Source organism: Amphibalanus amphitrite, unplaced genomic scaffold (assembly GCF_019059575.1).
Source record: "Amphibalanus amphitrite isolate SeventyFive unplaced genomic scaffold, NRLGWU_Aamphi_draft 000616F_arrow, whole genome shotgun sequence".
NCBI classification, from domain to species: Eukaryota; Metazoa; Arthropoda; class Thecostraca; order Balanomorpha; family Balanidae; genus Amphibalanus; species Amphibalanus amphitrite.
In genome coordinates, this window is record NW_024882110.1 from 30,787 (window position 1) to 57,845 (window position 27,059).

Here is a 27,059-nt window from a genome sequence, read left to right on the forward strand (position 1 = left end):
AGCAGCTATAGTTACACGAAATGGCTCCGATTCACACCATTCCTGATTGGCCGGGAAACACGAAAATACTCCAGTTGTGTTCGGCATAATGTCTCCGGCAGCGTCATTGTAAAAGATAACTGCAAAAAAAGCAAATGATGCAATGTATAAGGCGCGGTATCCTGGTATATAGGGCAAAGGATGTGAATAAACGATAGCTATTCCGTAAAAACAAAACTTCAGCATGACGAGATACCAGTAGCTCGCCGCTCGCAGTGACCCGTAAGGGAGCCAATGTTACGACCTTGCTTTGAGTAGCAGCAGTTAGGACGACAGCCCTCAGGTCAATCGCTTTTGACGGGTGACGATTCACACCCGTCGATCTCTGGTCGATGGTCGCCATTTCGTCCAGATGCCTTATGCACGGGGCCGCCGCCGGTCCCGGCGCCCCCGGGCCCACTGCAGGTAAATCATGCACGCCCCGATGATGATGGGTGGAGCGGGGAGAGGGGGGAGGGGCGTCGGGGTCGGGGCGGGGCGGGGTCGCGCCACTGACCCCGGCCACTTGTGCCTGGGACGGCCGCAGCGTAGGAGGCCACCCGGGCGACTGACCTGCCCGAGCAGCCAGCAGAGAGGAGGGGACGCTCAGAGTCATGGAACAGGAGGCCAGCCTCGTCGACGTGGTCATGGGTGAGTGCTGCGTGCCGTTGGCGCTGTTGGTTGTCGATTTGTCACTGAATCAGATGAGTCAGCCAAGAGAGCCTCTTAGTAGGCATTAACTCTAACTCTACTTATTGTAGGTCATGACCAGTCACTTGATGACAAGTCTAGCAGTAGCACCCTAGCTTTGCTGGCTGGGCCACAACTGGCTACGTAAATCTGGGACCGTAACATCTGCTGACCTCTATAGGTCAAGTTCCATGCTGGGAGCGCCGTCGAATGGTTTGTATATACCACAATATTCTTTACTCCATGAGTTCTGTCTTGTGTGAGTTCCAAGTCGATCCGAGTTGTCACTTGTTTTGTTACTGAGCTGAGACCAGAATAAGGTCTATGTATAGTTATACCTACTATATCTGCAGGCTGCAAACGATGAATATAGGGCAACTTCAAAACGCTATTTGACCAATAAAATGCTGCAAGAGTAGGGGAGACCGGGGCAGCCTTAGATATTTTAAAGTGTAACCTTCATTAGCTGCTCTTTCATGGCCTTTAGCCTGCATTTTTTATTGATCTTGATTTTGTATTGGTAATAAATACAGTCTATGCATACATACATAGGTAACCAAAGTTGTGCATGTATTACATCACAATTATTCCTACCCGTACATCCAAAAATTGCTGTATAAATTTTCCGAAGTGACCATAATGACCTCAGGTCAACGCTTGACCTTAATGGTTTAAATTGTGAAAGCCGTTTAGTGTCATGCTCAGCACTCTGGCTTTGCTGAGTGGGGCACAATCTGCTGCGCAAGTCCCGTCATTTGTTAACCCTCTATTTCAAACTGATGGGAGTGCCGCCGAATGGTTGAGGGAACATATTTCTTACCCCAAGAGATCTGTGTCGTGCGAGTTTCACGGCCATCCGGGAAGTCTCGAAGTTGAGATGAATCTGCGGGCTGAATATGGGTTATATGTGGGCTCTATTGACGGAAATTATCTTACTCAGCCACATTAAGTATGGCCAATTGTAAGATGTATGAGAGCTTATGGAGGCAGAGCTGTTTTGCGTGAAACAGTACATTTGTTTAGAGCTGCCGGTGCTGAGCAATTATTCGCAGCCGGAGCCGGAATACATATTTCGCGAGGCGGGAGCCGGATAATCCCTGGAAGCCAGATTTTCAGGACACCGACCAATGACCATGTCCCACCCATTGTTTTCCATACTGAGCCGGCTGACTACCTGCAGCTAACACCAACGACCGTCTGGCATAGCCCGGATTTTTTTTCACCCCCCCCCCGCTCAACAACTTTTTTATCTGAGTCAATTTTGAGTCAACACACTTGACTCAACAAAAAAATTGAGTCAAGTTTGAGTCAACTCATATTTTCATTGAGCCGCTTGAGTCATGAGTCGAGTCAAGGGAAAAAATCAGCTCCTTGTTTGAGTCAGAGTTGTGTCAGGGCTTTCTGAAGTTGAATGATGAGTCTAGTCGGCAGATTTTTTTTTAGTCGAGCACAACCCTGATGTATACTATGTAGTGAGGTTATGTGCTTTGAAAACCATGTTTTGAAATATGAAGGAAAGTAAATAGTAATTCAGGATAGATGGAAAGAAAAGCCTAAGCAGTAAGCGGGAATGTCTTTTATGACATTTTTCCATTAACATAATTTTTATTAGAATTGGTAGAAATTTGCTCGTGCCTCGTCTTCACTCGATGATGACTCAGTAGGGGTAAGGAGAGGTAATTCCGTGAAATCCTTAACTTCGTGATTCGCAATTTCTCAGAAATCTGAAAACTTTCAGCGCTGTCAACCATCCCATCCTGTGGGGCTCGGGCAGTAGGCGGAGTGACTTTTTGATAAGCAGTTGTCCCTCCTCCGGTTTATATGTATAAACTAAAATGTATTTTTCAGGCTCAATTCCTCTTTTTTCTGGGTTGATTTAAACCAGCGTACCTTACTTATATTACCGAATTGATAAAAACTCAGCATATATCGGAGTTTTTATTTAATTTCAACGAAAGCTGAGTACTATATTACTATCCTTTTAACTGAGCGCGGCACAGAATTGCCGCGCCAGTATCGCCGATGAAGTGTTAAACCGAACACGAAACGTCCGATATATGCTGAGTTTTTATTTAATTTCAACGAAAGCTGAGTACTATATTACTATCCTTTTAACTGAGCGCGGCACAGAATTGCCGCGCCAGTATCGCCGATGAAGTGTTAAACCGAACACGAAACGTCCGATATATGCTGAGTTTTTATTTAATTTCAACGAAAGCTGAGTACTATATTACTATCCTTTTAACTGAGCGCGGCACAGAATTGCCGCGCCAGTATCGCCGATGAAGTGTTAAACCGAACACGAAACGTCCGATATATGCTGAGTTTTTATTTAATTTCAACGAAAGCTGAGTACTATATTACTATCCTTTTAACTGAGCGCGGCACAGAATTGCCGCGCCAGTATCGCCGATGAAGTGTTAAACCGAACACGAAACGTCCGATATATGCTGAGTTTTTATTTAATTTCAACGAAAGCTGAGTACTATATTACTATCCTTTTAACTGAGCGCGGCACAGAATTGCCGCGCCAGTATCGCCGATGAAGTGTTAAACCGAACACGAAACGTCCGATATATGCTGAGTTTTTATTTAATTTCAACGAAAGCTGAGTACTATATTACTATCCTTTTAACTGAGCGCGGCACAGAATTGCCGCGCCAGTATCGCCGATGAAGTGTTAAACCGAACACGAAACGTCCGATATATGCTGAGTTTTTATTTAATTTCAACGAAAGCTGAGTACTATATTACTATCCTTTTAACTGAGCGCGGCACAGAATTGCCGCGCCAGTATCGCCGATGAAGTGTTAAACCGAACACGAAACGTCCGATATATGCTGAGTTTTTATTTAATTTCAACGAAAGCTGAGTACTATATTACTATCCTTTTAACTGAGCGCGGCACAGAATTGCCGCGCCAGTATCGCCGATGAAGTGTTAAACCGAACACGAAACGTCCGATATATGCTGAGTTTTTATTTAATTTCAACGAAAGCTGAGTACTATATTACTATCCTTTTAACTGAGCGCGGCACAGAATTGCCGCGCCAGTATCGCCGATGAAGTGTTAAACCGAACACGAAACGTCCGATATATGCTGAGTTTTTATTTAATTTCAACGAAAGCTGAGTACTATATTACTATCCTTTTAACTGAGCGCGGCACAGAATTGCCGCGCCAGTATCGCCGATGAAGTGTTAAACCGAACACGAAACGTCCGATATATGCTGAGTTTTTATTTAATTTCAACGAAAGCTGAGTACTATATTACTATCCTTTTAACTGAGCGCGGCACAGAATTGCCGCGCCAGTATCGCCGATGAAGTGTTAAACCGAACACGAAACGTCCGATATATGCTGAGTTTTTATTTAATTTCAACGAAAGCTGAGTACTATATTACTATCCTTTTAACTGAGCGCGGCACAGAATTGCCGCGCCAGTATCGCCGATGAAGTGTTAAACCGAACACGAAACGTCCGATATATGCTGAGTTTTTATTTAATTTCAACGAAAGCTGAGTACTATATTACCGAATTGATGATTAAGAAGTGGTGCTTGGTTTGCTAGGTCTATGTATGTCATGTATGTCAGTGGATGACCTTTTTATCTCCCTTTCCCTGAACCTTTGTAATGCTGCCAAATGAAAAAATATTGTCCAGGTTCTCAACTTCGTGAACCCTAACTTCGTGATGAAAAAGTAAGGCAAGCATTTCCTGAAAAGACACCCAGGTTCTTTTTATCCTCTTCCCTAAAAGATATATAGTTTCCAACGTCAGGTATTTGCCTTTACGCAGATATTCGTCAGATATTTGCCTTTACGCTTCCCACTGCGATTTTAACCCTCGCCAGCACAGGGGGGTTGATGCAACCCCCCAAGGTTTTTCGCGAATAACTCGCGTAAAAAGCGGCCGATCGCAACGAAACGTTTAGTACCCTCGCATTGATGATCAGTTTTGCACCTACGTCCTACATTGAAAATTTCATGACCCTGACCCAAATGACCTTTGACCTGTGACCTCTTTTCCGTGACCATATTTGGCCGAAATCGCGATACGGCGTATGTCGGGTCGCATTAGCCGCGCGTTTGCAAGCTGTTCGTGGTTTCAAACGTTCAAACATGTGATTTGATGTTGCTCCCATGCATTAGGGTGGGTGTCAAGGTCACCTGAAGGTCAGGTCAGGTCATTGACCCTTGGTGACATCGGTTCACTTTTTTCGAGTTTTACATGTTTCCAGGCTAGTTTTTGCTGAATTCGAATTTAGCAACCGTTTGAACATTTACGAAGTAGTTTTGGTGCCTTCGTAACATGTTACGAAGCTGTCAGAGGCGGATGACAGGTACTACGATTACCCGTCACGACCCCTACCGGTTGACCTGACCTGACCTGACCTGACCCGACCTGGTCTAAACGCTTAACGACATCATCTGTGATCAAAACTAGCACGATATTCGTGATCAGCACCCCGGGAAACCCCTTAGCAGCCACGCTTTACGACTTTCTAACAGGTCCCGATATTCCCGATTTTTTGGGTAATTGACCTGACCTGGAAGGTCAACCGATGACCTAGGACCTTAAAATTGGGTATCATTGGCTTCCTCTCGTGACGGGCAACACGCTCGCTTTTCCGCGAAGCTCTAGCTCCATCAGGGGCCAAAGGCGAGGGGGGTCGTACCTTGTGCCGTCGAAGGACTCAAAATGGCCTGCGCCGGCGAGGGTTAAGCTTGGCCACGGGCAAGGAGGGAAACCATCAGTTATGACCTGAAGACAACATGCGAGATGCGCTGACATGTTGAAAGAGGCTAAATTCAGCAAAGGTTCTCGCTTTTACGGTATCTCAAGACAGACGCTTGCCTATTATCATCGAATCATAATTCTCGAAGTTATGACCCTACGTACGACGTTAGGAGCAAAAACGTCTTTTTTAACACGCGCACCGACAACTTCTGCGCCAACTTCGTACCGAGACGGGGGGGGGGCGGATGACCGCCCCCCACCCTGAGATCTCGAGAACGAAGCAAGATAGCGACAAGTGGTAAACGGCATCGGATACGCACGGTAAAGGTCTACAATTTTTACTTAGGTCATTTTCAGGTCAGGTCAAAGATGACGTCACAGGGGTCGAAAAAGTCAAAATGGCGGCGCTAGATATGGACAGATTTTCTCAAATAACTTTCGAATTAGTCAAGATAGGAACAAACTAAGGGCATCATCGTGATCCTCTCGTCAATCCGCTTGACCTCGAAAGATCAAAGTCAAAGGTTGACCTCAGGTCACGTGACTTCGAGGTCATCATGTATATCATTCGATGCGTCTTGACGAGCTGAACACAATGAGACCATCCGCGCGGCTGTATCTTGTTCCTGTACGGAGTTATTGACCAAAACCCTTTGGTGGCCGTTGATGACGTCACATGACCTTACAGCTACCCAACAGCAAAACAGACCTCAAGGTAGTGAAGGTTGATCGTATATGAAGTCATGTATGCCGTATGGTATATGGGGCCATTCCGACCCGTTTTAGTGGTAAAAACCTGACCTGGATTTTTTGATTTTTCCCCCATTGACTTGTAATGGGGAAGTCGCGAAATTGACCTGACCTTCGGTCACAGATATCAAAATTCCGAGATATACAAATTGTAGCTACTAATGACCTTATAACATCCTGTGACTTTCAAAGGCCTCCGACATCTACTGTAGCTCTGGCACGGTGACAAAGTTGCAAAAAAGTGACTTGAGGTTGGGTCATTCAAAGTGACCTGGTGACCTGACCTTAAAAGTTAGGAGGTTCAAACTTGCACACTATGTGTAAAATTGATGAGGAAATAGTCGTATCAAATTTCGCGGCGCGTAGCGCCGCGGTTTTCCCGCTATTTGCGAAAAACTTCAGTGGGGGCGGATATCTGCCCCCCGTTGGTGCGCGTGTTAAATGCAATTTGCTAAAAATCCACAGACGATAAAACGAACTAAGAAGGACCAAAGCGTGTGCAATGGAATGGTCGTGCTTGACATCCTTCAGCCTTTGCATACCAACGCAAAATGTTGGCTCTGAAGCAAGATTTGTATTTTTTCACGAAGTTACCTCGCCTTACCCTATTTGACAAGTAATGGTCAGCTCCATTAGCGTCTCCACGACTGACGGTGTCGGCCTCGGTCAACGAGAGCTCTAAAGGTAAATATTGGACGGCGCTGTCACAGCGGCGTTTCTCTAATGGGGGATTCTCGGGACTCGCCGGCCATCTGAGAACAGGTGCAGGTCACAGCGCTCAGACACGTCAGTCATAGCTCATATGGGCCATGGATAAGTAACCAATTTTGTTATCATTGCTGAGATCTCCATGCATCCTCAATGAAGACCCGTGTCCATTGGTAATGTGAAAGATATAATATCAAGATTAAATGATCACGCTAATCCGTTTCCTTACAACCCTCGCCTACATTCGCCTTTTACAGCGTCTAACGTATAGAGGGTAGGGGATCCGTAGGACCAACTCAACCACTTAAATTTTAATGTTCCATGTCATTGGTTGACCTTCCAGGTTAGGTCAATGACCCTAAAATCTGAAAATCGGGACCTGCTAGAAGTTCGTAAAGCGAGATTTTGGGGTTTTAACCCTATTGGTGGCAGGGGGGTTGTTTTTATCCACCCCTCAGGTTTTTCGGAAATATCTCCGAAACCGCTGAAGCTACGATGCTGAAATTTTCTGACTTTTCCTAAAACTAAATTGGGCACAGTCCCTCAAAATTTCAAGTTCATAACTTTACCAGGGGCGGCTCCAGAGCACTGGGAATTGGGGGGTCGTATTCGTGAAGCGAGTCATTTGGGCGAAGGTCACGATGCTGATGTATTATAACTGTATCAGGGGCGGATCCAGAAAATCTCCAAGGGAGGGGCCATTAGAAACCAGGAGGCCCCCCCATAATCCCACCTGTTGGAGGCCCCATCTTCCCACTTGTTGGCCCCCCCCCCAAAAAAAAACTGCGTCTATTGAGCTTATCTAGCTGTTCAGGCAACATCTCAACATCTGTGCAGGCTTGGAGGCCCTCTGTGCAGGTTAGGAGGCCCTGTAAAAGTGGTCATCTCTGTGAGTATAAGAGACCTCCAAGTTATGAAAAGCTTTACCAATCTTCTAACAAAGAAGTCTTCTCAGCTAGTCTTCTAAGAAATAACTAAGTGGGTAGGTTAAAAAAAACTCATCGGATTTCGGCCACTTTATTTTCAGGAGGCCCCTTTTTCAGCTTTTTAACTTTTTAACTTTTTATTTTATTTTTGAAAAAAATCGGCCAAGGGGGGGCCATGGCCCCCATGGCCCCCCCTTGTATCCGCGCCTGAACTGTATGCACCAGTTTTACGAACAGTGAATGAAAGGTATCATGTGATAACATATACAAAGTTATTGTGCATCCTCTTTTGACACGTTTTTGCTATAATAGGCGGATCCAGGCGTCCAAAAAGGGGGGGGTTATTTTTTACCTCCCAACATAGGTGCCCTGACACCGCCTATGCATGACCAATACAATTGTAGTCGTTCTCTCATAAGAAAATTGTAACATAACAAGACCATTACCACCCTTTTTAGAAACAGTACCAATAAAAACCTTATTTACTATACTTTTTGTGTACCCCCAATCTCAATGATCTGTATCCGCCTATGATTTTTGAAAATGCATATTTTTAGGATCCATGTGAATTCCTGGTTCATTCTCTATCGATCGGCAAAAGTTGCGTTAAGATTGGTTCAGGAACCTGGCCGTGATAAACAGTCTTATAAAATGTATCTGCAATTTGCCCGTTTTTACCCCCCTCTACCCCCTATTGACATTTTCTTAATTTTTTTTTAGAAATGTAGACCACGTTGAGCGAAGTCGAATGCCGTTTGAATTTTGAAAATCGGCACGTTAGATCCCGAGATATCAAGGGGAGGGGGTCGTAAACAGCCCCCCCCCTGCCACTAATAGGGGTAGCCAGGAGCCTGCCACTAATAGGGTTTTAACCGCATTTTTCCTATTACGAATTTCATGTTAGTTTTGATCACAGATGATGTGTTCATGCATTTCGGGTAGCTTGGGTCAGATCAGGTCAGGTCAACCAGTAGGCTTCCTGCCGGCTATCCATCATGGGTGTCAACCAATCACCACTGAGTGCTTTCTAACATGTTACATGGAGACCAAAACTACCTTTCAACTGTTCAAATGGGTGCTAAGTTCGAAATCACCTCCAAAACTACTCTAGAATTATCCCTCGCCCGCACATGCCATTTTTCCATCCTAGAACGCACATGGGGGTGGTGGTTGCCACCCCCCCACCCCGCGCCATTTCGTTCCTGTTGGAGATAGAGCTTAGCAGTAAGGACCAAAAAGATTCTTTGGGAAGAGATGAATTTGATGAATGAATGAATGAAGATGAATTTGAGCGAAATCCGTCGGAAAATTGTTGAGAAATAGTGACGTTTTAGTGACGTCGTGTTCGCCATTTTCGCTTCAAAAACGGCAAAATTTCAAACGCCGCTAACATCTTCATTTTTAAAGGGATCAAGACGTAACAAAAAAAGTTATACGTGATTCACTTTGTCTATCAAATGGCAATCTCGGTTTTTGAAAAATTTGGATTTAGGCCAATTTTTTCTTTAAAAAAACTAACTTTTTTGGGAAAATAATTATAAAATCCAAAATTTTGAGTGTATCGAAAAAAAACGGTACATATGTCAGAGACGTGGTCTATCTGCACCTACATACCAATTTTTAGAAGGATCGGTTCAAAAATGTGGGAGTTATTCAAAATTTTATGACGTCACGACACACAAAATTTTTGAAAAATGATTTTTTGAAGTTATAGACCTCGTACGGAAACAGAAATAGCACCATTCGATTTGCCGTGAAAAACTGCATCAGATAGACACCTTTTTAGACCTTAACAACAAACTTCAAAATTTGACCTCACTTGACCTGACCTTGACCTGACCTCGACCTTAAATCCATCCAGAGGTGGTTCATATCACTTATTGAGTGTGCCTATTGAATTCTATGAGTAAAATGACCCATCAAACATGTGTCGCACATGCCCTTTTCTATATTTTGTTTTTGGTGACCTGACCTGACCTTGACCTTGACCTTTGAATGACATTGTATGCAACGAATATTGTCTTGGTAGTCTAAGAACACGTTTTGGGCAATCAGTCTCAGTCCATTCTTCGGCAACTACGGTGCAAGGCCGATACTGTAGAAACTTGCATTTTGTACCCTTGACCTGACCTTGACCTGACCTCTGACCTACTTAAGCAAAAAATTTGGGCTCTTTAGATCCGCCTTGTTTAGAGCTTTCGATTGCCGTTTTCCCCGTCTTTCTACGACCATCGGTTCGGAAGTTAGACAGGGGGGGGCAGAATCTGCCCCCTGTATGGCTGTATGTATGGTATGTATGGCTGTATGGCGTATGGCTGAATAGCCCAGCGGGTCGCGGGTTAAGTCTCCCGTGGAGCTTGACCTTAGCTTTATTCGTCCTAGATTTATGCGTCGATTTGTCGAAATAGGCGAAGCTTGTCCTTTGTTTGCCTCTTGCGAGCTGACCCTTGGCATAAAAATTCATAGTTCAATCTTCTCATGGCTTTGGACGTCATTTCTAAGTCTGCCTACCGTTTGGGCCTTAGCGTCAAACGGGTCTGTGAAGCGAGGTAATACGTGGCCCATGAGCCGAGTTAAAACGGTAGTGTTCAGCCTCTTCGCAACAGGCAGGGCGTCGAAAATCGAAATCCATAAGACCAGTGGCGCACGGGTTGAATGATATCTGCAAGAGGTACTGATCATTTTCGATGCATCGGAATCAGGAATGCGAGGCTAAATGTACGTTCAGAAGTAGCATTGTAATATGTAAGTACATCTAAAAACAATAAAATAAATAAATAAATGAGAATTGCAAGGACATTGCTTGCGTGTCCAACAAAGCGACTGACGATCACGCGGAGAGCTGTCGGTGGGAGTGGCTTTACTCCTCAGTGGTTCGTGTCTTGATCTATTAGTGAATACCTCGCTTCCTCGTTACTCTTGGTGATTGCGCTTTGTGGTTAGTGAGCCGGCAGCTGTAAAACTGTTTAGCCTTGCGCTGCGCATAATATTTCTTTTTTATTGTTTGCTCCCTTCCGTTTAACAAAGTCATCCATCCAGTTCTTCGTTTCTATTTTGGCAAACTCCGTGAAGGGTGGGTTCGATGATAAATATAGCTGAAGACCATCAGCCTGGACCTGCGTTTGGGCTCTCAGTCACGCTCAGGCCTCCCACCCTGCCCTGACCCCGGACCCTGCGCGGCAATGTGCACATATTGACCGGTGTGGCGCGCTGCCGACCCACCCGCTGGCTGGGATGGCCGCGGAGACGCGCAGCAGGTGCAGGCCGCGTCGGCAGCGCGCGGTACCGCGAGCGGTACCGGGTCGGGCGGTCAGGGAACGCCGGCTGCCCCTGGGGAGGCCAGGCAGGGCTAAATAGACCCTGGAGGTGTCATCAGTCGATCGGACACCTTAGTTCGGAGTAACAGGTGGTCGTCATGCCCCGAACGAGCTTTCATCCTCGCCCTTCGCTCACAGCAGGTATGTCCGAGTTGACCACAGCTAAAGACGGCCATGATGAATGCTGTGAAGCTGAAAGTCAATTGTATAAATTTGCACCTATGTACCTGTAAAAGATGTCGTCTGCTCAGTTAGTTGAGTTTCCAGAGATAGAGACGCAGAGCGTGTAACTTTAATGTATATTGCAAGCTAATTAAGAAATGATTGGTGGTGCTTTTAATAATTTGTATCAGATATTCAATACTGAGCATGATGTAAACACTTGATACATATAGTAAGCCATTTTATGTTACATCAGCACATACATACCTAAGCAGCCGTAGGTACCTATACTGGTATTTTCATCGTTATCGTAACTTTCAGACTCAAGGTTCTAAGACAGTATGTCATCAGACCTAATAAGATATGTGATCGGGCCTAACCATACCAGTCCCCATGAACCCTACCTCTGTGATTTTCCTGTATGACAGGCCCTTGCATGTTTAGGGGGGTCGAATGAACCCCCCCCCCATGTTTTTTCGCGAATAACTCGCGCAAAAAGCGGCTGATCGCGACAAAACTTTCAGTACGTACCCTCGAGTTGATCAATTTTACACCTATTCTGAGATGTGTGAATATGTCATGCAAGACAGAGGAAATTTGTGAAAAAGTGCCCGCGCTATATTCGAACGAAACCGAAAAAACGTACTTGACTCGATAGGTAAAATGTGTCATATCACCCTTGAAAAAGTGAATAACACGAAACGTTGGGTGGTTTTGGTGTTTTTATCTTACATCATATACGAATTAATTTTCGAGATCACTTAACCCGCGCCCCACGGGGGGGGGGGGGCTATTCATAGCCCCCCTCCCGTTTTTCTGCAATAACTTCCAAACCGCTTGATGTATTGACGCCAAACTTTCAGTACCTTCGGCTGCATTAATTTGACACCTTGTGTCAAAATATGAACTTCGTAGCTACCATAGGTCAGCTGGAAATGACGTCAGAGTGACGTCATGTTCGGCCGATTTCGACGCAAAACATTGAACCACTGCAATCGCTCCCAAGAGCTCAGTTTTTAAGCTAGACCCAATTGTTTGGCATGAGAGGGCTCAGAAGAGACTGCGCTATCAAACTATTGTCTCGAATTTTCAATTTTTTTGAAAATTTTGAAAAAAATATAATAAAATTCAAAATTTATATTTTAATATTTTTTTCAAAAAGTTTTTGACTTTTCGAAAACAACCAGAATACATGTGATAGAACGCATGCTTATGACTTACTCTAGCAAGTTTTAGCTAAATATCTTCAAAAATGGCAAAGTTATACGCATTATTGCAAAAAAATCAAAATTATTAATTTTTCAAATCAATTTTTAGCACGTATTTGACATCGGACACCAATATAAATAGCACAGTCGTGTTCCTGAGCTCAAACTGCATCCAATAGACACCTTTTTTTGTTGGAAAAATTTAGTTTCAAAATTTGACCTTTTTTGCCTGAAAGTGAACTGACCTAAGCTAAATTCGACTCAAAATGACCTCGGATGACACAAACGAATTCGATATAATGGCCTAAATGGACGGTAAAACATGTGTCACGTGACCGACGCATGATATAATATTTCCGTGACCTGTGATGACCTGACCCTGACATGAAAATCAAAGTACAAGTTTGGTACCCTCAGGGTATCTAAAGCATCTGTTCACGAGTGTGTAAACCAAAAATGAGCCTGATCTGACTTGTAAGACGGCGGCCACACCCCAAAATGTGAACAAGCCAAAATGCTAATAATTTTTCTTTGAGCTGACCTGTGACGTCATCGGTGAACTCGAGGTCAATGAAATTAGGTTTCGTTCGACAGTTTTTTTTCCGGGACTATCAGACGCCGTTTGAATTTTGACGATCGGCCCAGTAGTTTCGGAGTTAGGAGGGGGCTATGAAGAGCCCCCCCCTCCCCCCAGTAAGGTGCGTTATACGCAGACCCCAGAGAGGCGCGCGTTAATTTGAAAGTTTTCTTAAATGTTTTTTTTTTCCCGTGTGAGCATTTCTAATTATCCACAGATGCTAGCGAATATGTAGATTTATGCAGAGACGACAGTAGACACGCTTGATTAAAATGCCGAGAGCAAGCAGGCGCCAGGCGCCAGCCAATATAGAGCAAAAAAGTAAATACAAAAACAACTATCTTGAACTATCATAGGGAAAAGACACTATCAACTTTAAAATATTTACGATTCACGGCAAAGCTAAAAATATGATCAAGTTCAAAGAGTGAGATCATTTATTTGCATATTCGTAACTAGCCTGATGTTATACCTATGTTTCTTCGTCTGTCAAAAGAAATCGTTTGAATAATGTACAGACAGCCTCGTGTGATAGTAATTCAAGAACTCGATAAAAGTGCCACTATGATATATAAGGTTGACTTCAACTGCGTCGTTTTAGATTACGACAAGTTTTATCTATGTTAATTCAATTCAATTTATATGCGCTTAGTTATATTTGCTAGCTGATAATTTTCATATTTTGTCATCTCTTTCATTGAGCCTTTTGTATGGCCTAAATAAATACACTGACTAGTTTTCATTCGAGAAAAAAATAACATACTTATACAGATGTCCCGTAGCTCAGTTGGTAGAGCATTGGACTCCCGGTAGTGAGAGCCCGGGTTCGAGACGCTCCGGCGCTCGATATTTGAGACTCCTGACGGGGATGGTCTGCGGTTGGTGGGAGCAGCCGCAGCCAGTTGAAGTCAGTTGAGTGGGACAGGCCGTGTCCGGCTTTGAAGGGCACGTTAAACTTTGGCATCTAAATTCTCCCGTTACCCGGAATTGCGCGATCGGACGGTAGGGGTCGGGGTCTACGCAACAAGCTCTGCTTAGCGTGGGCTCCGGCTCTGTCAATCCGTCCATTCAAACATTCGAGCTAAATTTATATAAAAAAAGATGCTTCAAAACGACTCTTAAGTGCCCTGCTTCATAACACGGGGTCGGCACGCGATAAATTCGATAACCATCAGAAGCTTATGGTGGTTATTATTGCGGTTTTTGCAGAGGTGGTAACGGGCTACGACATGGACAACATGACCAACAGCACGGCGGCGCCTCTACCGGAGGATCGGGCCGACATGAGCTGGGACGACGCCACCTGGATCATGACGGCCTCCTTCATCATCTTCACCATGCAGTCAGGTGGGCGACGGATCTGAGTCCTGAATACCCACATTTTACATACGTGTATGCAGTTGCAGTGTACGTGCTTAGATTACGTGTGCCACATTGTGTTGTTCAAGCACTGATACTTATGCATACGTGGCGTGCCTGAGGTAATGACGTTGCGGTACAAGCATGTTATGAAAACCGATTTCGTTGCAATTATGTCTGCAGTGCACCATATCTTGAGGCGACAACGGGTGATTGATGAGACCGGCTCGCGCAGCCTGGTGTCAGTCTGCGTTCAGTGCAATTCTGTCGCCATCCCCTGGTGCTGACGGAACGAACCGATACAAGGGCTGCTACAGAATTGTCTATTAACCTTTAATTTCCGGCATTCGTGTCGACTATTGGTATCGTAGATCGTGCTGGATCCTTTCAATTCAACAGGCTTGCAATTCATACGGCTATCGCATGACTGTGTTCGAAGCTCTTCGGCTGTTTTTTATTATGTCCTGGCACTCAGCGCCGTTCAATACATTCATAAACTGCACGGATACAACATAGCTCAGGCCGGTCGCGCAAAGCTCGGCTGCTGGGCTGACCTGCACTGCGCCTACCCCGTGCAGGGTTTGGCCTGCTCGAGTCCGGCTGCGTCTCGCTCAAGAACGAGGTGAACATCATGGTGAAGAATGCGGTGGACGTGATCCTGGGCGGCCTCTCCTACTGGGTGTTCGGCTACGGGCTCAGCTTCGGCACCGCCTACTCCAACATCTTCTTCGCCGCCGGCGACTTCGCCGTCTCAGCTCCGGAACAAGTTAGTAGTGTTATTTATTCTTTCTGTCGCTGCTTCGGATTTTAGTGGACTTCTCAAATGTTACACACACTCAACGAGCATCCACGGCATACATCCCCTAATTCTTCCAGTTCATTGTGTGCATTCGTCTGCTATCCAGTGGCGGCGGAACACCTTCAATTGGGGGGGGGGGGGGCACTGCAGACTTTTGGTCCCATTCTTCCCATGCAACGCCCATGGGGCTAATGTTAAAGGGACTATCCCACCTTTAACATGGGGTTTGAGTTGAGATAGCCAAGTTTGCGGCGAGGTTCAGAAACCACTATCTATCTAGGTTGCAACCCCCGCGGCCTCTTGGTGTTGAAGAAATTCGTTCCCTTCATTTGAAAATGGGCCTTGTACAAGGCCCTATCTTCAACATGGAGCGACCGTTAGTGTGACGTCACCTCGTTAAGTCAATCTGATTTAAATGGGTTTGTTCGTTGAAAAATCGCTTAAAACTTGGTCTGAACTTTGTTGTGGTGCCTACAGAGTAAAAAGAATCAGCTTTATGACAGTAATGTGGCCTGGGGAAGGAGGTAATTTTGGGCTGTGACGTCACATATTTGAAAGTTTGTGTTTGGAATATGGGAAGCCTAAGATGTTTAATGAAAAATAAATGCCAGAACCGTGTTCCTGGTCATCCAATCTATAAAGTCGGGCACAATTTAACTGGTTTTAACAACATTTTAGAAGGTGGGATAGTCCCTTTAAAATGTCGAAATCAAAGGGGGCACGGTGCCCCGGCGCCCTCTCCGTTCCGCCGCCTATGCTGCTATCAATCGAATATCCACAAGCTTTTTAGCTTACAAGCCACAAAGCATTTGCTGACCTCATCTGAGGTTTGTGGAATATTGTTAGCAATAGCTTTGTCAACCTTTTACCTCATGTCCTATGTTGCAGGACATGGGACCACTGTTCGCGACATACATTTTCCAACTGTCTTTTGCTACGACAGCGACGACCATCGTTTCCGGTGCCATCGCGGAGAGGTTCGTGCCTAAATCACAAAATACAGCGATGTCCATCCCCGCACTATTTGTAACTCAGTCACGGTACGCTTAACTTTTACCGTGTAAAGTCTGAATTATTTAACCAGTACCTATAACGCCTTTTGGGGCGACTAACGGAGCGAGCGAGAGGGTGAGCCTTGCACGTACGAAATTGCGAGGGGGTACCTCCAACTGACTTGTGCACGGCACCCTTCTAACCGGTCTCTAGCGATGTGCCAAATTTGGGCACAATCGGCCCAGCCGTTCTCGAGATCTGGAAGCGGCACCCTGCACGTGCGCACGTGCAAAATGGGTCCCAACTGACTTGTGCACGGCACCCTACTAACCGGTCCCTAACTGTGTACCAAATTTGAGCGCAATCGGTCGAGCCGTTCTCGAGATCTGGAAACGACCCCTGCACGTGCGCACGTGCAGCAGCGCCCCAACTCTGACACATGGATATGCAGTGCCTAGTGGGTGCCTACCTACATGCCAACTTTCAGCGCAATCGGCCAAGTAGTTACCGAGATATTGCAACAATTACAAAACGGACACCTCTTCGTTTTGCACGTGGCACGTGCATAAGGGGTCACCCACATGCATCAGGAATAGTCCAATACTTGGTAGAAGGAATGAAGCTACCCTACAAAAATTACCGCGTGTAAATCGGTCAAGTGGTTGCTGAGATATAAGCCTCGCAAAAGCGTGACCACGGCCGGCCGGCCCCGGCCGGCCGCTCATACTCAGAAATTTCCGAATCTAAGGAAAGACTACGCTCGCTTCGCTCGCTCCGTAATCAGCCTGAATAACAAAAGTTGATTTTCATGTTATATCAATATAACCATTGAATTAACATTGTCTTTGACGGACATCAGACTACTGTGCTTACTGCTAAGTGCTAACCCTCACCTAAAACGGGTTTTGATATCTTTACTGCTGTTAACCCTATCTAAAAACAGCTGATATTGATGGTTTCTGATGTAAAACTCGTACAACGGTTTTTGATATTTCTAATGCTGTTAACCCTCTCTGAGAAACAGCAGATACTGACGGTTTCTTCTGTAAAACTCGAGCAAAAAAAAAAGAGACCTTAGTTTCAAGACCTTATTTTCTCGTCTGTCCGGCATGTGAAAGAGAACTGTGTGGATGGTTTAGGGGAAGCCGGGGGAAGCCCGGCATAGTAAGCTCTTTTTCATTTTTATTACATACCATACGTGCTGTATAAAATGTTGATATCCTGTTAGCTAGCTAAGTTCATTGGCCGTGTTTTCCCAAAAATTCGGTTTCGTGGAATAAGTATAAGGTTGAGAAAATCGAGTTTTAAAAAAGTGTTGATTTTTCTGGGGTAAGCCCGGCATAGGGGTAACGCCGGCCACCTCCTCAGCGCCTTACAACGAGTTGATGAAACCATTATGTGTCTTCCAAATATTAACGGAAAGTGAAATATTAAGGTACTGATTAGCTCTGGACATCTTAGAGTTTATGTCACTACTGTTATTTTAGCTAGCGTCTACCACATTATACAGTACAGGTCGATGAAAATCGTGATGCAAAATTGACAAAAAATGTGTATTTCAAAGTTCATTAAAATTTGTTTTTCTTTTAACCTTAATGCATCATATTGCATATCATTCGACTCGGCTGATGAAGAAGAACACAACGACACCATTTTTGAAGCTCTAGCTTCATTGTCTGTCGTGTTATCTGCAAAAACGTAGTTTGACCCTAGTTGACCTTAAGTGACATGACTGGCTTTGTCTATGATAACATGTTTATTTTCGAAATTTTTCTTTGATCTAGGTGTAAACCAAACCTGCTCAGTACCTATTATCTCATGGAAAACAGTGGTTTAGTGGCATTGCTCTCGGTTGGGGGTAAGCTTGGCCACTCGCCCGGGGTTACCCCAATGTGCTAATTTTTATTTTAGAACAGCGATATTCGAAAAAAAATGTCATACTTAAGCCAGCCTGCCTCGTCACCCCTCACTACAAACACTTAAACGGTCCTTACATAACATTCGTATAAATATTAGTACTGTATGGTATAGCATTAACAGTGCAACATATCTCACTTTTTAGCTAAAAACCCTTAAAATATCATTTTTGCGCTATAACTTTAACATTATGCAATTTTTGTTAGCCTTAACTTGTTTGCTGGCGTTACCATAGCTGCCACGCTGAAAGGACAAACAGTTGAGCATTTTATTGTCAATAATTTAGCCGGAAACGGGGTGGCCGGGCTTCCCCCGCGCCCGGGCTTCCCCCGGCTTCCCTTATTTTTAGCGAACGGTTTGGTACAGTGCACCAATCCCTGTCAACAGGTAGTGAGCTGTGTGGCCTACGGCTATCACATTACATTTTGGCGTCTAGTATTGACAGAGCACGCATATTTTAGCAAAAGTGCTCCCAATTCTTACTACATGGCAGAGTCGTTAGTTGTGACAAGTGTTGGCAATTCAGAAAAGTGAGCACTTTAGGTCGGGAAACAAGCGATTCTAATGTGATAAGTGTGTAGGGACATTGAGACGCATTTTATTTCGTTATTGGACAGGGTCAGGAGTGGTAGCGGCATTCGGTGCGCCTCAGAATATTCTGTGATTAAATTCGCCGTGGTTATTTCTGAAGGTTAAACACAGTTACTTAAGTATCACGCATGCACAATCGGAAGAAAAGTAGAGTACGTAAGCCTAAAATCCATACCTACACGAAACATTCTCATCGGGCCCACACATAAAAACCCGTAAAAGTCTCAAAAGGAAGATATTTACATTAGTATGTGTGTTTCAAAGTCCGCTTATTTACACATGCTTCAATTACTTATGTAGTTTCTCTGGAAATGGCATTTATGCGTTAAAAAAAATACATAGGTGTAGATATATATGACGGTACTGTGTCTTGTTGAGTTCAAAGATAATTATAGTGGCGTATATTATAAGATTATATAGTTTATACAAAGATTATATAGTGCTACAGCTGTTACTCCGAATTATAATTTTTAAAAGGACATCTTAACACCATCTACTAAATAACTAGTAAATATGGTGGAATATGAATAGAAGATTAAACGAATACTTACGAATGTTATAACGAATGCTATACCACTCGGCTGCTTCGCAGCTGGAGCACTTTTCACGTGTCTTACGCTAGGGTAAACACCGTCAAAAAGAGCCTGTTCAATCGCATACCAATGCTCAGCAATATGTTTCTGGACGCAAACCGTGACGTCGATGTGTGGCAACATAGCCAGCTACAGTATAAGAAACGAGTAGCAGCGTATGTCCGCTCGAGGCAGCCATGTGCACCTTAGATAGAACGGGGAGATGTGAACTGTAGCATTTCCTCATACTTCTAACGAATCTAGGTCTGCTTGATATGTTCCATCCGTGTATGTGTGTGTATGCGTGCATGTATGTGTGTAATATGTAGGTATATTGGACTACGACCATCAATGGGTGCCCATGCCCGTGGATGTTAAAAAAAAAAAACAATAGTAACGAATGTCATTAGCCGTTTTCACGACGGCCATCTGGTACACATTTGGTGCACATCTGGAACAGACTAGGTGCAGAGTTGGTCAAATCAGGTTCAGTGTGTCTCTTAGCAGCTATCAGCTAGGGTTGCACTAATTGATTGCTTATATGCCTGCCTTGTCATATTATCAGAGAGCATCATCGATTAAAACACTGAAAAAAAAATCATAAAATGAAGATATTTGCTGTAAAAGAAATTTGGTGCAGACTATTTGGTCAAATCAGGTACATTCGCCGGATAGCCCGTCGTAAAAACGGCTAATATCTCTGAATATTATAATATCTCTGAATATGTTAGGCGTTATAGTTGCCTAACCGTACATACCTATAACGGCTGCGGCAGGTTCAATTTCATGGCCTACTGCATGTTCTCGTTCATCAACACGGTGGTGTACTGCATCCCGGCCGGCTGGCTGTGGGGAGAGCACGGCTTCCTCTACAAGATGGGCGCCATCGACATCGCCGGCTCGGCCGGGGTGCACCTGGTGGGCGGTGTCTCAGGTGAGGGCCCGCTATCACAGACACAACGACCCGACGGATCCGAGATTAGGTTTTGGAGTGAGATCCGCGCCCCGAGAGGTGATACTGACGACATAAGATAATAAGCCGTTGTAGCTCAGTTGGTAGAGCGTTGGACTCCCGGTGGTGAGAGCCCGGGTTCGAGTCGTTCCGGCGCTCGGTATTTGAGACTCCTGACGGGGATAGTCTGCGGTTGGTGGGAGCAGCTGCAGCCAGTTGAAGTCAGTTGAGTGGGACAGGCCGTGTCCGGCTTTGAAGGGCACGCTAAACTTTGGCATCTATAAATTCTCCCGTTACCCGATTGCGCGATCGGACGGAAGGGGTCGGGGTCTACGCAACAATCTCTGCTTAGCGTGGGTTCCGGCTCTGTCAATCCGTCAATTCAAACATTCGAGCTAAATTTATTTATGACAAAAAGATTGAAATAATGATGGAAAAGGATCCAAAAAGCTTTTATGATGTTTGGAATGATAGACATTTTTCGATGATACTACTTGTTGATAATAGTTCTTGAATCCTGATGATGAAATGTTGCACGCTTGTTTTTATGATGTTCATGTATGCAAATGCGGTTCGCATGCACCAGTTACAATAGTATTTAGCAGAAGCAAGAGCAGAAGCACCATATGTATGACAAACATGTGACACTGCTGTAATTCACACATCTACCTCTTCCAGCTATGTATGACTGGCAGGGTTGTGCTCGACTAAAAAAAATTTGCCGACTCGACTCATCATTCAACTTCAGAAAGCCCTGACTCAACTCTGACTCAAACAAGGAGCTGATTTTTTCCCTTGACTCGACTCATGACTCAAGCGGCTCAATGAAAATATGAGTAGACTCAAACTTGACTCAAATTTTTTGAGTCAAGTGAGTTGACTCAAAATTGACTCAGATAAAAAAGTTGTTGAGCGGGGGCAGGGGTGAAAAAAATCCGGCAGCAGGGCCAGGGCTAAGTTTATGCGGGGGCGGGGAATGAAAAGCTTGTTTCTAGAAAGTTGAGTCAGCTGACTCATGTTCCTAAATGTTTGACTCAACTCTATGTCAAAAGTTATTTTACTGACTCAACTCTGACTCAACTCAACGCATTTATATTTTTGTCCGACTCGATTCTGACTCAACTCAACAGCTCAACATTTTATCGGACTCGACTCAAATCTGACTCATTTGAGTCAGAGTTGAGTCAAATTTCTGACTCGACTCATGAGTCAAGCACAACCCTGATGACTGGTATATGACGACTTTTCCAGTTTCCCTGAGACGTGACGCTTCCAATTCCTGGGTGATGCCATCCCCAGTTCCTGTTGTCAGTTTCTGCAGTTACCGCTACGTCGGCGCCAATAGTTCCTGTTATGCCGACGCTCCCCGTCTCCGCGAACTGTCGCATCCAGTCTGTATTACGTCACCCCAGTGCCCTTGTGTGACCCTGTGTGACCCTGTGTGACCCGGCCCCGACTCCTCCCGCAGGTCTAGTGGCGTGCATCATGGTGGGTCCGCGGCTGGGCCGATACGACCATGGGCACGAGCCGTTCCCTATGGGCAGCCCCACCAACGCCATGCTCGGCATGTTCATGCTCTGGTGGGGCTGGCTGGGCTTCAACTGCGGCAGGTAACGGACTCGCTGGGGCTGGCCGGTGGGAGCCGCCGCCCGTCTGCCGGGGGCGGCACTGCAGCTCCATTTAGCGCTCCCCTCCAGCTGTCACACAAAGCCGCTAAGCAAACAGCGCTGCATTCGCCGCATTGCCGCGGCCACATGCTGACCAGAATCTGTTAAGCTTTAATGACGTCGCGAAAGTAATTTCACGCCTCGCCACGGCCGAATTTCCCTGGACCAGGCCGGTTAAATATTTGCCCGTTTCTCGCAAGTCGGTAGTGCAAGCCTTACGGAGGCAGTCTTAAAGAGAATATTGTTTAGTAGACTGGTTATAATGCTGTTGCATAACTTTGACGTTATTCTAGGAGCGCCGTGTAGTCATTGAACTTAGGTTTTGTCTTGATGGGCTTTCTTGTATGCCCATGTGTTGTCCGTCTGACTGACATCTGTCTTGCTGGACGTTCCATGTGCCTCTGTCCGTCTGTTTTTCTGTTCGTTTATTCGTCAGTCTGTCTGTCTGTCTGTCCTTTTGGGACTGTCCGTGTGTCCGTCTGTCCTGCTCACCGTCTGTCTTTATATCTGTTCTGCTATCTCATTTCCCGTCCTTCGTCAGCACGTTCGGCGTGCGCGGCCACAAGTGGAAGTACGCCGCCCGCTCGGCCGTCACCACCATCAACGCTTCACTGGGCGGCGGTCTGTTTGGCTGTGCCTTCAGCCTCATCACCACCAAGAAGCTGATGATCGGCGACCTCATCAACAGCGTGCTCGGAGGCCTGGTGGCCGTCACAGGTCAGTTGAACGCGCAGATGAACTAAATTTGTAGGTTTTCTGTTACAGATGAATCGAGTATATGTAAGTTGGATCCTGAAATTAGTGCCAGAAGTGTCCTGTTGAACTATGATGATCATTTTAGCAGCCACATTTCCCCCTGTTCGCTCTCACACCGCCCTCGGTCCCCGTCCGGCAGCGGGCTGCGCGCTGTACCACACCTGGGAGGCGGTGGTGGTCGGCATCGTGGGCGGCATGCTGGCCGTCGTCACCATGCCGCTGGTGGACCGCCTGAAGATCGACGACCCGGTGGGCGCCGTCTCGGTGCACGGCGTCGGCGGCCTCTGGGGCGTGCTCGCCATCGGCCTGTTCGTCGACGCCGACAGCCTCGAGAAGATCACCAACGGACGCGCCGGACTCTTCAAAGGTGCGGGCGACGCGGACGGGATGGGGTGCGATAAGGAAACAACTCTGTAGAGTGTAGACTATATAATTAAGCTCCTGTGTCTAAATCATTCGTGTTGTCAAGCGAGTGGAATCGCACTTTCCAACGCTTTCCATATTCGTATTCAAGGCATACTTCCTATCAGCTCGCTGTTATGAAACCATTGGCTGACCCGGAAAAGTATGATAATGCGTAACGCCAGGACTGGGGGAGGAAAGAGAAGAAATGATGCCAACCTCCAGGCGAGTGGTTCTCGTGTTGGCCTACCGTCCTTCCTCTGCAGTTAAGATTCTTTTATCAAATAGAAGTCCATGAGACGTGTGTTTCAATTGCCAAAAGTCTCCCTCTCTCTGATCTCTCAGCCACTCAGCGTGCCGCTGCTGTTTGCAGGCGGCGGTTGGCACCTGCTCGGTGTCCAGACACTGTGCTGTGTCTGCATCATCATCTGGTCGGCGGTCGTCACGTTCATCCTGCTCTTCCTCATCAACAAGGTGAAGCCGATCCGGATGAGCGCGCACGAGGAGCTGCTGGGCGCCGACCTGGTGGAGCACGGTATCCGGCACCAGGGCCTGGGCCTGTCGCGCACCGTGTCGGCGCTGCGCCGCCACTCGCAGATCGACCCCAAGCTGGTCACCGAGCTGCCGCCAGAGGTCGGCTCTAACCTCGGTGGGTGCAACCGCAAAAATAACAGAGGCTGACCCGGATATATATCGATGGGTGACCCACGGATATACCGGTGGCTGATCGCAAGAGGCTTCCACAGACGACTAGCTGATTCCCAGACAAGTTAACCATTCTTTGATAACTTCTTAGGGCCTGGATCAAACAGTTGTCTAGAATCCCAAGCGAATGCGATTTAGATCCCTGGTGTTGAGCATGCTGGCGATATCCTGAGTGAAGCATTTCCACGACTGTCTTGTTCCGAATCCGAATATGGTGCAGTCGGTGATCCAGTTGATAATATAAATAATAAGGGGTAGACGTCTCCCTCTCCAGTGTCATCGCCATTTTTGATGCATTGCTCCCAGTAGCACGGTATCATAGTTCGGACACGCATTATCAGCGATGTCAGTCAGGCAGCAGCGATGTCTGAGTTTTCTATTGACCACGACGTACATACATGCTTACGCATACCGGTAAGATTCATGCTCATTCGAATATCGAATTGGACGAGCCTAATATGGCTTGGATACGGCTGACCATAAAATACTGCAGTCATCCAAGTGCCGACGTAACTGGCGAGTGATTTCTGTGATCGATGCGACCCGCCATACGAACGGTCCATTAGTATCACGTAACAGGAGCGTGGAGTCCTCTGGGCGATATTTTTACAAATCAATGTCGTTTGACCCTCATGGAATCGATACCGGTGATGAACGGCGGGACTCGTAGACGCCTTATTTCCCCGGGGTTTCACAGAGTTTATCGCCAGATCGACAGCGCGTCAGAGCTCATTGGGAATGCCGATAGCGTACTCCAAGAGCCCGTTAACCGTTTATGGAACGTCGTAAATGAGGAGATAAAGCATTTCACTAATGATCTAATCTACGCACTCATAACAATAAATCTTGCGAAAATATCTACCTAAATATATGCGTTGTGATGCCTGAATCTGCCAGCGTACGAAGGGTGTCGGGGCTATCGTTCCTGGCAGCACCCTGTTAGTTGTGTTCCGTGGTTTAGTTTCCATCGCCTGACCTGTGGCGGGTCACCGTGTGACAGGTCACATGTCAATGCTGAAGAAGCTGCGCCAGCGGCTGTCGCAGAGCCAGCGGTCGGTGGTTGAGGTGACGCCCATTACGCCGGCACCTCGCAGCGCGTACGGAGCTCGAGACAGCTCGGCAGGTGGGAGACCGAGCGTGAGAGACAGAGTTTTCAGTTTACATCACCCGAATATGAGTTATTTCTGATTATCCGCACGGCCGGCCGGCCGTGCGGACGCTTTTGCGAGGCTTATATCTCAGCAACCACTTGACCGATTTACACGCGGTAATTTTTGTAGGGTAGCTTCATTCCTTCTACCAAGTATTGGACTATTCCCGATGCATGTGGGTGACCCCTTATGCACGTGCCACGTGCAAAACGAAGAGGTGTCAGTTTTGTAATTGTTGCAATATCTCGGTAACAACTTGGCCGATTGCGCTGAAAGTTGGCATGTAGGTAGGCACTCATTAGGTACTGCATATCCATGTGCCAGAGTTGGGGTGCTGCTGCACGTGCCCACGTGCAGGGGTCGTTTTCAGATCTCGAGAACGGCTGGACCGATGGTGCTCAAATTTGGTACACGGTTAGGGACCAGTTAGTAGGGTGCCGTGCACAAGTCAGTTGGGACCCATTTTGCACGTGCGCAGTGCAGGGTGCCGCTCCCAGATCTCGAGAAGGGCTGGGCCGATTGTGCTCAAATTTGGCACATCGCTAGAGACCGGTTAGTAGGGTGCCGTGCACAAGTCAGTTGGAGGTACCCCCTCGCAATTCCGCACGTGCAAGGCCCACCCTCTCGCTCGCTCCGTTAGTCGCCCCAAAAGGCGTTATACTGGTCTTTTCCCTTCATCACTTCTTCACAATGAAAACTTCGGATTATTATCCGAATTTACGTATGTACGTCTGCTATTTCAAATGCGTGTTCTAAAAACGTAAAAACGCTTCCTGCTCTCACAGGTTTGCCAACGAAGGAGCTGATCAACGAAACATCGCCGAAAGCTTCGAAAGAGCGGCCTAAGAAGAGCAGCGCAGTCGCTTGGATCAACTTTGACGAACACTTGGATGGCATGCAACCATAGTTTTAAAGACCGGTGCAATCAAATGTGGAGTGTAATAAATGTGGTGATCCAACGCTTTTAACATGTCCATTGTCCGTGTGGTCTCTGTCAGCCTGACTCTCTGTCTCTCTCCCTGTCTCCTTGTCTGTCTTGTCTCCGTGTGTGTCTGTGTGTCTGTCTGTCTGTCTCTCTCTCTCTCTCCCTCTCTCTCTCTCTCTCTCTCTCTCTCTCTCTCTCTCTCTTCTCTCTCTCTCTCTCTCTCTCTCTCTTTTCCTCTCTCTCTCTCTCCTCTCTCTCTCTCTTTCTCTCTCTCTCTCTCTCTCTCTCTCTCTCTCTCTCTCTCTCTCTCTCTCTCTCTCTCTCTCTCTCTCTCTCTCTCTCTCTCTCTCTCTCTTTTCCATTCCCTGTAATATGTTTCATTTATAGGGACTGAGAATATATGAACCGTACACTAGTGCGCACAATGGCGAAACATTATGTAACGTAACAGGCGATCAACTTCGTTGGTGAATGACCTCAAGTTCAACAGCCCGTATCTCAAGCTAGACAATTGTTATCATTTATTGCCCGTTTGTCATCTGGTTGTGAATCAATGTCTGTTATGGCAAGTCGGATCCAGGTCTGTCTCAGAAGTCCAGAAGCATTGAGCTGGAGTTGCACCTATAGACTTAACGAGTCACCTTAGGTTTAGATGTTGCAAGATTATATTTGCATGTTAAGGTGCGTACTGCGTACCTATTACATGAGGTGCAATAGATAGGACTGAGTATGGATTGTATAATGTGCGCTGTGCAGGTGTGGTATGCAGGCTGTTTACTGCATTTCCTTCATTGTACATACCGTCACACCATATTGCTGTCAGTGTGTACTCAGTGTCGTCAACCCGTCATTGGACAAATGATGAAGGTGACGACAACACGATACACACTGTCGACATATCGGCCACTATTTTTTTTCAGTGAAGATCTTTCAATAATTTATTGGTTTTGATATGATAAGCTGCATTCAAGGAGTTGGCTAACAAGTGACATGTCGTATGATATTTGCTTTATTTTGATTTTCGATAAATAAAGCCATTAAGTACCTACCTAACCCCAGTTTGAATATCGTGTCCAATTTACTAGCGGTCTGTTATGCTGGACAATGAAACTCCCAGTCCTACCACTTACATAGCTACATTTTATTTTTTATTATTCATTATTTTTAAGGATGT

At 46.0% G+C, this 27,059-nt stretch overlaps 1 protein-coding gene across 1 annotated transcript; it reads left to right on the top strand.

Moving 5' to 3' along the window:
- Positions 1-548: 548 nt before the first annotated feature.
- On the top strand, positions 549-26,057 carry LOC122363330 (putative ammonium transporter 3). Its single transcript, XM_043332459.1, has 11 exons — positions 549-669; positions 14,306-14,443; positions 15,034-15,221; positions 16,143-16,231; positions 20,104-20,261; positions 21,748-21,889; positions 22,488-22,663; positions 22,842-23,069; positions 23,478-23,753; positions 24,810-24,932; positions 25,746-26,057. The coding sequence occupies exons 1-11, from the start codon at positions 633-635 to the stop codon at positions 25,865-25,867; spliced, it is 1,677 nt and encodes a 558-aa protein (XP_043188394.1). The 5' UTR covers positions 549-632; the 3' UTR covers positions 25,868-26,057.
- The last annotated feature ends 1,002 nt before the right edge of the window (positions 26,058-27,059 follow it).

Bases quoted from the DNA above. Each gene is read 5' to 3' on its own strand.
- LOC122363330 (XM_043332459.1), top strand. From the start codon at position 633: ATGGAACAGGAGGCCAGCCTCGTCGACGTGGTCATGG. The intron at 670-14,305 runs GTGAGTGCTGCG...CGGTTTTTGCAG, and splicing joins CCTCGTCGACGTGGTCATGG to AGGTGGTAACGGGCTACGAC. The intron at 23,754-24,809 runs GTGGGTGCAACC...ACCGTGTGACAG, and splicing joins AGAGGTCGGCTCTAACCTCG to GTCACATGTCAATGCTGAAG.